The sequence below is a fragment of the Euphorbia lathyris genome, chromosome 2 (assembly GCF_963576675.1).
Source record: "Euphorbia lathyris chromosome 2, ddEupLath1.1, whole genome shotgun sequence".
Taxonomy (NCBI): domain Eukaryota; kingdom Viridiplantae; phylum Streptophyta; class Magnoliopsida; order Malpighiales; family Euphorbiaceae; genus Euphorbia; species Euphorbia lathyris.
In genome coordinates, this window is record NC_088911.1 from 53,390,156 (window position 1) to 53,400,467 (window position 10,312).

Sequence of the window (10,312 nt, forward strand, 5' to 3'; positions counted from 1 at the left end):
TCGTTTATCGTAATCGTATTTTATTCGTAATAGTATTTATGTTTTGCTTGTATTGTATTAGTTTATATGCATATGGAGAGTTGGAGGAGAAATCTATATGAAGAGGTGAAGGTTCGGTACCTGGGAATGCTAATTCGAAAGTCCAACTCACCAGAATCTGAATCAAATTGATAGTGTGTGAACGTAGGGGACTCGAAAATGACAGCAAGAGTTGATATGAAATCATAGCTCTTTCTATTAATCTTATGCAGCAAGAATTAATAAATTTGAGATAAGAATATTGTAGTCACCAAAAATCTCCACAAGAACAGGCTCCATCTTCAAAATGATGAAATCTGCTAGCATCTCTCACAATTAATTTTCTTTGGTATGATTCTGAAACTAGCCTGCAGAAAGTATGGCAATCGCCACATATTCGAAGGTTCTTTGTAATTCTGATAGGAGATGGTTCAGCACTGCTCAATAGCCCATAAGCTATGGCCAGCCTTTCACTATGCCCATAAAGCACCTCAATTTTCTTCTCTTCCTCTATGTTATGCAAAACCAACTTGGTCTGAGCTACATACCCTCCTTCTTTCTTCAACTTTTCAGTAATTTCAGCTAATTTCTGGTAAATTCTATCAGACTCAGGGTGACATTTATCTCTGGCAAGGAATGAGTGAACTCTGTTCCCTACTTCAATCCAGCTACAGCCTGGATTTTTCTTCAAACCATGCCTCTTCATTCTCATTCTTACTTGTTCCACATCTTTCCATCTACTTCCGGCAGCAAACACATTGGATACAAGCACATAATTCCCAGGATTATGTATGTCCAATTCTAAGAGCTTCTTTGCTGCAATTTCTCCCACTTTCTTGTTTGAATGAACCCGGCAAGCCCCAAGAAGTGCACACCAAACTTCAGCAGTAGGTTCAATCTCCATGCTTTTCACAAATTCATATGCCTCTTCTAACCGATTTTTGCGGCCAAGAAGATCAACCAGGCAGGTATAGTGGTGGAGCCATGGCTCTAAATCATATTTGTATTTCATAGTTTTAAGAATTCTTTTCCCTTCATCGACTAATCCTGAATGACTGCAAGCGTAAAGCAGCGCCAGAAACGTAATATGGTCTGGAATCAGTCTCTGATCCTCCATTTTCCTGAATAATTCAATAGCTAATTCACCACAGCCATGCATTCCATATGCATTGATCATTGCTGTCCATGAAATTAAGCTTCTAATTTCAGTATATGTAAATATTTTACATGCATTCTCTAGACTTCCGCAACGAGCATACATATCCAAAAGAGCATTGGACAGACATCCTTCTAACATGAAACGCTTCCGGATTATGAAACCATGAATTTCTTTTCCTTTCTTCAAAATGGATAAGCTGGCAACAGCAGATAGTATGCTTATCAGAGTTACAGAATCTAATCCAACATCAGTTTCTTTCATTGAGTAAAATACTTGAAGAGCTTCATTTGCTAGCCCATTACGGACATACGACGATATCATGCTTGTCCATGACACCAAATCTTTAATTTCAATTAACTCGAACATTCGAGCAGCATAGTCAACATTCCCACACTCTCCATACACATCGACAATTGTGTTTTGTAGAACACGATCAGATAGACCTCGCCTTAAAATGTAACCATGAATTTCTTTCACCTGGGCCATGCATTTCAGTCTTCTACAAGCCAGCAAGATGCTTCCCAGCATCATTGCATCCACATTCATCCCTTCCATTTGCACTTCCCGCAACAACTCTATGGCTTCCATGTGAGAATTGTTTTGGGCATAGCCAGCTATAACTGTAGTCCAAGAAATGAAATCTTTATTCGGCATCTTATCAAAAACACGACCAGCATAACTCATGTAACAGCACTTTGCATACATATCTACAAGTGTATTCCCAACCAACACACTAGAACTAAACCCATTCTTTATTGCATAAGCATGAATTTCTTTTCCATTCAAGAGGTTACCCAATCTTCCAGTTGCTGCCAGAAGGCTTATTAATGAAACTTGGTCTGGCTGTAAACCAGAATCCTGCAGATCATGGAAGAAGTGCAGAGCTTCATTGTAGAGACCATTTTGGATGCAACCAGTGAGCATGGAATTCCATGTAACAATGTCCTTGACATCAAACTTATCAAAAAGTATTGCAGCTTCAGCCATTTTACAAAATCTGACATACATTGCTATCAAAGCATTTGCAACATAAATATCAGAAAATCCTCTTGATTTCAGGATAAAAGCGTGGATTTCCATTCCCAATTTCACAAAAGTTGAATCCTCACATGCTTGAAGAGCTGCAACAAGTGTGTAACTGTTTGTAGCAACAGCAGCCTTCTGCATTTCTCTAAATAGTCCCAATGCCTCAGTGCAATGGCCACTTCGAGAATAGGCAGAGATCATGGAATTCCAGGACACAACATTGTTTCTCTCATTCATTTTCTCAAACAATTTCCATGCCCCATTTAAATCATTGCACTTTGCGTACATTGAAACAAGAGAATTAGCCACGAATACAACAGAATCATATCCGTATTTTATAGCTAGGCCATGAATTTCAGCCCCACGATGAAGACAATCAACTCTAGCACAAGCTTTAATCAAATAAGGAAAAGTGAAGGAATCAAAAGTAACCCCCAAATTCCGCATTTTTCTATACATTTCAAGAGCTTCTAAAGGTTTCTCGTTTGAAACATAAGAAGCAATCATAGAATTCCACGTAAAAATGGTTCTCTCACACATTTTATCAAACACCCTATGCGCATCAAACAGGGATCCACAAAGGCCGTACATAGAAACAAGCTTAGTATTCAAAAATACAGAATTTTGTACATCATGAGATTTAATTATCTGGGCATGAATCTGTTGGCCCTCTAACCGAGCCTTTTGGGATCCACAAAACTCAAGGAGTCGGGCATAAAAATGTTCAGAAGTACCCTGAGGCGAGCAAGAATGTTGGGTGGAAAAAGTTGTAAATGAACAAAAGGCTTCAGCTAAGGTAGCTTCCTTGCATATCTCTGCAAAAGGTGGAATTTTAGTGGGAGTGCAAAATAATTTGGGGGAGTTAAGAGGAGAATTTCTCATCTGAGTTTTGTTTAACATGGGATTTAGAGTTAGGGGTGAGGAATTAGTTGATGAAATTGACGAAAACATTGCTAAGAACTCGAGTTTGAAGATAGCGCTTTGGAGCATCTACAAAAAAGATGCTTCTTATAAGTGTGACAGATGATCTGGCGGCATTGTGTTTGTGTTTGATAACTTTTTAGGGGTTAATCCCTTATTTGGGACTATTTAAAAAAAAAAAAAAATACGCCTGGTTGGGAAATATTCTCCGGATTAAACCTCTTTGTGGTGCAATTTTGGGAGATAAATAGGAAGGTGGGAGTAGTTAAAAATTATTTACAAGAGAGGGACTGTTTTTTAACTGTGGTTAAGAAACGTAACCATTCCGGCGCTTAGGTGCCGGAATGGGTGACAACCCGTCACTTCTCTGCGCAAACTACTACTTTGCGCAGAGATGTGCCCATTACGGCGTACCAGACGCCGTAATGGGTACATTGTACGACTTGTACCCATTCCGGCGTGCCAGACGTCAGATTGGGTACAAGACAATTTATTTGTCATGTCTCTTCACGGGTCAGACCCGTGAAGAGACTTATTATTCCTCCTTCTCCCCTCCTTTTAAAGAGAAGGGAGAAGGTTGAAGCAGATTGCAATATTTGCAATCTGCCATTGAAGAAAAGATAAGAGGTTAGTAGGGTTTTTTTTTTTTTTTTTTTGTTATTAAAATTTTATAGTTGATTTGAATGTAAGTAAATTAAAATTTAGTAAATCATTTTAATAAAATGGTTCAATATTGCCTAAAAAATATTAAATATAATATACATATTTATATAAATTATAAATTGTTTAAGGAAATCTTTTAATATTTTTTAGTATTATGTTTATAAACTCAAAAAATATATATAGTTTTGTTAAGAATTTAGTAATTAAATTTAACAAAATTGTTAAATGTAATGTAGTTATTAATATAAACTTTAAATTGTTTAAGAAAATCTAATAATATTAACCTAATTATACTTATAAACTCTATTAATTTTATGAAAATGTATATAGATTTGTTAAGAGTTTAGTAATTAACTAGTTTTTGGCCCGTGCGATGCACGGATTCATCTTAATATATAAATATTAATAAAAATACAATCTAATAATTACAATTAATGACATAAATGTGTTATATAAATTAAATATTATTATTTGATTTTCACATTTACTTTAAATAATATTTTTATAGATAAATATAATAATAAAATAAAAACTAATATATTATATTATATTTTTTATCAGTAAAAAAGGAGGAAATGACACCTCAGTTCCATCGTTACTGTTTTATATTATATATAGATATGTAGAGAATTAGAGAGATTTTAGGGATTAATTTAAATTCTGTAGTACTCTTAGATATATGGAATAAAATAATCTTTTTATAGATAAATATACATAATAAAATTAAAATTAATATATTAAATTTTTTATCACTAAAAAAGGAGGAAGTGACACCTCAGTTCCATCGTTACTGTTTTATATTATATATAGATTTATATGATATTGTTAAATATAGTGTATTTATTAATATAAACTCTAAATTGTTAAAGAAAATCTCTTAATATTTTTAGAATTATGCTTATAAACTCTAATAATTTTATAAATGTATATAGCTTTATTGGTGCCCGCTATGGTTACTTTGTTTTTTACAAAGTACCGTTACTTGGTGTGGTTTTCACCATTGGATGATAGAGCATAAAATTAATCCAATGGTGAAAACCACACCAAGTAACGGTACTTTGTAAAAAGCAAAGTAACCATAGCGAACACCTAGCTTTTATTAAGAATTTAGTATTTAATTTAAACAATATTGTTAAATGTAATGTAGTCATTAATATAAAGTTAACTTGTTAGGAAATCTCTTATATTTCTTAGAAGTATTGTTATAAACTCTAAAAATATTATAAAAATACTTTCATAAAAATTAGAAATGTTATAAATTTATATAATATTTATAATTATTTTTATAAACTGTAAAAATATTTATAAATTGTATGTATTAAAAATGATAATGAGATTTTGATGGTATAATTTATAAAAGTAATGTGGATTGTGATTTATTGTTAATATTATTTTTAAATGTGCCTATGAACTCTAATAATGGTATACAAATGTTAGTTAAACAAAATTATAGTAACTAATATCTTAAAATGGTATAATAATGTTAGAAAATGGTAGATGTAAAGTTATTGATATTTTATGCTTTATACATATAATGAGAATTGTTATATTATAATTTATAAAATGATGCGTGTTGTGATTTTGTGCAGTTACTAACATTACATATTATAAATTTCGGCGCCAGTTGAGGTTAGTTTTTTTTTTTTTTTGGTAGAAACAGGAAAGGAAAACAAACGAAAAGAAACCCTAACCTGGGATCTGTTAGAATATATACATATATCATTGTCTATATTGGTGTTATATAGACAAGGGTATTAGAGTCTTTAGACATAGAAAGTAAACTTCCGTATTCCGTATTAATTGTAATTGTTTGTATATAAATATTGTAATACTCTCTAATTCATATATACAAAAATATCTTTTCCTCTTCATCTCTTTTCAATTCCAGTTAGGTCAATATGGTATCAGAGCTGGGGTGGATTCCAAATTCCGGCGACTGGAAATTGAGATGATCGGAGAATGAGAAGAAAGAAACAACAGTACAGATCGTACGCTGATATAGTGAATTCAAGTTTTGAAGAAGTTGAATCAGAATCAAGCGATTCTGAATCAAAATTTTTTGATCGTGATTCTGAATCAAGCAATTCCGATCGCAACTCAGATCGTGACAATTCTAATCGCAATTTCGACCGCAACTCAGATCAAGATTTCAATCACGATTCAAATCGTAATATTCCTAATTCAGAATCAACGATGAATACATCTGGTAATTCATCAAACAACCAGAGCAGTGATATTCCTGGTTTGATGATCGTTAATATAATTCTTGATGGAAAGAATTATAATCTGTGGAAGAGAGCATTGTTGTTTGCCATTAGTGCAAAACTCAAGACAAATTTCATCATGAAGAACGATGAACCAGCAGATCGAACCTCAGATGCACATTTGAAGTGGAAAGAAACAGATGATCTGGTCTTCTCCTGGATCTTGAATTCTCTCACCAAAGAATTGGCTGCAGTCTTCATTCATGCAAAATCTGCTCAAGGATTGTGGAAGGAGATAGAGCAAAGGTATGGAGAAAGTAATGGTCCTCTTATTTTTCAACTTCGCAAGGAGATTTGCAGTTCGACTCAAGGAGGTATGTCTTTAGTAGATTTTTTTAATAAGATGAAAATGATGTGGGATGAATATGCAATATTGAAGCCTATTGAAAATTGCACTTGTGGAGAGTCAAGGAAACTTGCTCAAACACAGATTGAGGATGAACAATTGATGCAATTTTTGTCTGGATTAAATGCTGAGTTTGATCATGTTAGAGATCAAATCTTGATCATGGAACCATTACCTCCTGTTAATAAGGCATTTTCAATTCTTTCACGAATTGAGAAACAAAGAAGTGGAAGCACAAATAACAATATTGTGGAGTTTGTTAATATGTCTGCTGGTGGTAGAAAACAAGGATATAACACTGATTATAATAGTGGAAAAAGCGGTTATCAGGCTAAGAACAAATCGGATAAGGTTTGTACTTATTGCAGAAAAGAAGGACATGAGCGTCAAGATTGTTTCAGGATTAAAGGATATCCAAATTGGTTCAAAGGAAAGAGGATAACTGGACCAGCCAAACACCAATCAAATATGACACAAGAACCATCTTCTGAACTCGAAACTCCTTTATCTAACTGTGATTTTGATGATAGTGAGGCATGTAGGAAAGATTCAATGCAGGAAATGTTGCAAAAATTGGAGGTAATGCAAAGGGAGGTTCAGAGAGCCATCAAAGGAAAACAATCAGACCAGGAATTTTCTGCTTTTGCTGGTTTTGCTGGTGCTTGTGCAGGTAATAATTCTGTTCGAAATTCTGAAATATATGCTGAATGGATAATAGATTCAGGTGCTACTACACATATGACCTCAAATTTAGGCATAATGACTAATGTTACCAAGTTGGCAAACACAAAAAGGATTTTCCTACCAACAGGAGAAGTACATTTAGTCAGTTTCAGGGGAGAGGTGTTATTTCAGAAGAATTTGCAATTGCATAATGTTCTATATGTTCCCAATTTTAAGCAAAATTTGATGTCAGTTGGTAGATATTTTGGGCTGAATATTGCGTTTTGCAGGACCTGAAATGTGAGGAAATCATCGCAGTGGGCAGAATAAAGAATGGTTTATACTACTTGAATGCTGAATCCTTCAATAAAGATGTAATAATGAATTTGTCCAGTCCGAATAGCATGCTTAGCAATAAGTTTACAGTTTTATCTGCAAAAGAAGATTGTTCTGATGTGTTCTTGTGGCATAGAAGACTTGGCCATATGGCTTCAGATAAATTGTCACATGTATTTCAGTTTCCTAACTCTCAGCAATTTAGTCAGTGTGATGTTTGTTTAAGAGCTAAACAAGTCAGACAACCTTTTTGTAATAGCTTTATTCAATCAATAAAAGTTTTTGATTTGCTACATTTAGATTGTTGGGGTCCTTATAAGAAGACTTATTTGAGTGGAGATCGATACATGTTGACAATAGTTGATGATTTTAGCAGAGTAACCTGGACTATTCTATTCAAACATAAGGATCAAGTAGCCAGCTTGTTAGAAAATTTCTTAATCCTGGTCAAAACACAATTTCAAATGGAGGTGAAATGTATAAGAACGGATAATGGGACAGAATTTATTGGAACTAACACTCAATCAATTCTTCAGAAGTATGGAATAGAGCATCAGAAAACTTGTGTTTACACTCCGCAGCAAAATGGAGTTGTGGAGCGCAGACACAGGAGTTTGACAAATGTTGCAAGGGAATTATTGAAGGAAGGTTCACTGCCTATCAGGTTCTGGGGGGAAGCAATGCTTCATGCCACATTGCTGTTAAATGTGTCTCCCACTAAAGTATTGAAATGGAAGACCCCGTATGAAGTGCTATATAATAAGGTACCAAATTACACAGATTTACTGACAAAGCCTTTGACAGGACCTCAGATGGCCACAGCTTTGCATAAGATGCAGTTGTACACTTATGCAGATTATGGTTGTGCAAGTTGAAATTCAGAGTATCTCAACTTGAGGGGAGGCTGTTAGAATATATACATATATCATTGTCTATATTGGTGTTATATAGACAGAGGTTGTCTATATTGGTGTTATATAGACAAGGGTATTAGAGTCTTTAGACATAGAAAGTAAACTTCCGTATTCCGTATTAATTGTAATTGTTTGTATATAAATACTGTAATCCTCTCTGATTCATATATACAAATGTTAGTTAAACAAAATTATAGTAACTAATATTTAAAATGGTATAAAAGCGTTAGAAATGAGTATATGTAAGGTTATTAGATTTATTGTTAATTTGGGAGGTATAATACAAATGTTAGGTAAAAATATCTACACCAAATAATGTGTGTTATGATGATTGATATTAGATTTATTGTTAATATTAGATGGTATAATACAAATGTTAGTTAAAAAAATTTATAGTAATTACTAATATTTTAAAATGGTTTTAAAATGTTTGAAATTAGTATAGGTAAAAGTTAATGATATTTTAAGCCTTATATATATATATATATATATATATATATATATATATATATATATATATATATATATATATATTTTGAAGTTGTATTATTGATATGAAATGTGATATTTGAACTGTGGAAATGAAATTGATGTAGATATTATAGTTTGAAAGGTTTTCCAATTTATTATTGATATGTAGTTTATATTTGAACTGTGTAATTATATATTATTGATAAATATATATAGGTACAAGATAATGTCTGATTATATCTCCTACATAATTCATTGGGGTGGAAAGTTAGATCTTTCTACCACCAGTTTGGAACACGATGCTTCATATAGTACGGCAAGGAACAAACGTTTGAAATTTCATAATAGGCCGACATATAATGCACTAGTGTCCAGAATATCAAGAGCAATAGGATTGGACGAAGATGAAAAGTTGACCCGCATTGTATATAAGTCTCCTGGGTGTGGAGGATCATTAATGACCTTTTCATATTTTTTCATATATGCTGACGATGATATTGAAGTAATTTACGATAACTTGAGTTATATTCAAGGTTATCACAATGTCGAGCTGTATGTTGAGTTTGAGCGGTTCGTAGTTAGGAATAATGACAGATTAGGGGTCACCATGACGAACACAATTGCTGATGAGAATCATCTTCAGATGACTTCTAATTGGGATGGTCAGGGTCCATCAAATGTTGGTGGCATATATGATAATCCATATGATATGTCAAATGATTTCCTCCACTATGCAATGAGGAGTCCATTTGAGGTTGGTCTGAGTGTTCCAAGTGGAGTCGGACAAAGTAGGTTAAACAATGTTCAGACATATGGCGCAAGCAGTAGTGGACATCAGACATATGGTGGAAGTAGTAGCGGACAAATGGCGATGATTGAAGAAGTCGATTTGGAAGAAGATGTTGATTTGGGCTGTATATCACCCGACGAAATTGGACCTGAAGATGATGATTTTGATCATGCTGAATACAATGATGATGAGGATGAAAGTGATCTCTTTATGTAGGTTTGTTGAATATGCCGATAACATATACTCCTGGTGATATATATCGTTGGATGGGACGAAAGTGGGCACTTGATGATGATTTTGAGTATCCTCTAGATCCGAGACAACATAACGCGGAAAATGTCATGCGTATAATGCAAGAAGAATGGGAGTATCGAGTCAATGAGTCAGATGTTTTACGTGGAGATGCAACAACTTGGGGGGTTCGCAAACCTTCTTTTAAGTCCATTAACATGCCTCGCACGACCAGTAATGAACTCCACTTAGGTCTTCATAGAATACGGGAAGAAAATAACCGTATTAAGATCAGACTAAACCGATTTGAAATGAGAAAACTTGCACGCGAGTATGCTGAAGATGGTGACATAAATGAAGCACGTATATTCATGAGTTATGCTACAAGTCCAAATAATAGATCTGATATAGAAATGTCAGATGAGGAAATATGATAAAATACAAGCTTGTTTATTAATTAACTCTTTTTTATCATCCATTGACTCTTTTGTTTGGTGTGATTATATGATG

The 10,312-nt window shown here is 33.7% G+C and overlaps 1 protein-coding gene across 1 annotated transcript; it reads right to left on the reverse strand.

The window, feature by feature from the left end:
• Positions 1-211: 211 nt before the first annotated feature.
• LOC136218227 (pentatricopeptide repeat-containing protein At3g63370, chloroplastic) lies at positions 212-3,211 on the reverse strand. Its single transcript, XM_066005002.1, has one exon. It carries the CDS (start codon positions 3,191-3,193, stop codon positions 287-289), a length of 2,907 nt encoding a protein of 968 aa, XP_065861074.1. The 5' UTR covers positions 3,194-3,211; the 3' UTR covers positions 212-286.
• Positions 3,212-10,312: the final 7,101 nt, after the last annotated feature.

Coding starts and splice junctions, on each gene's coding strand:
- LOC136218227 (XM_066005002.1), bottom strand. CDS start 3,193: ATGCTCCAAAGCGCTATCTTCAAACTCGAGTTCTTAGCAATGTTTTCG.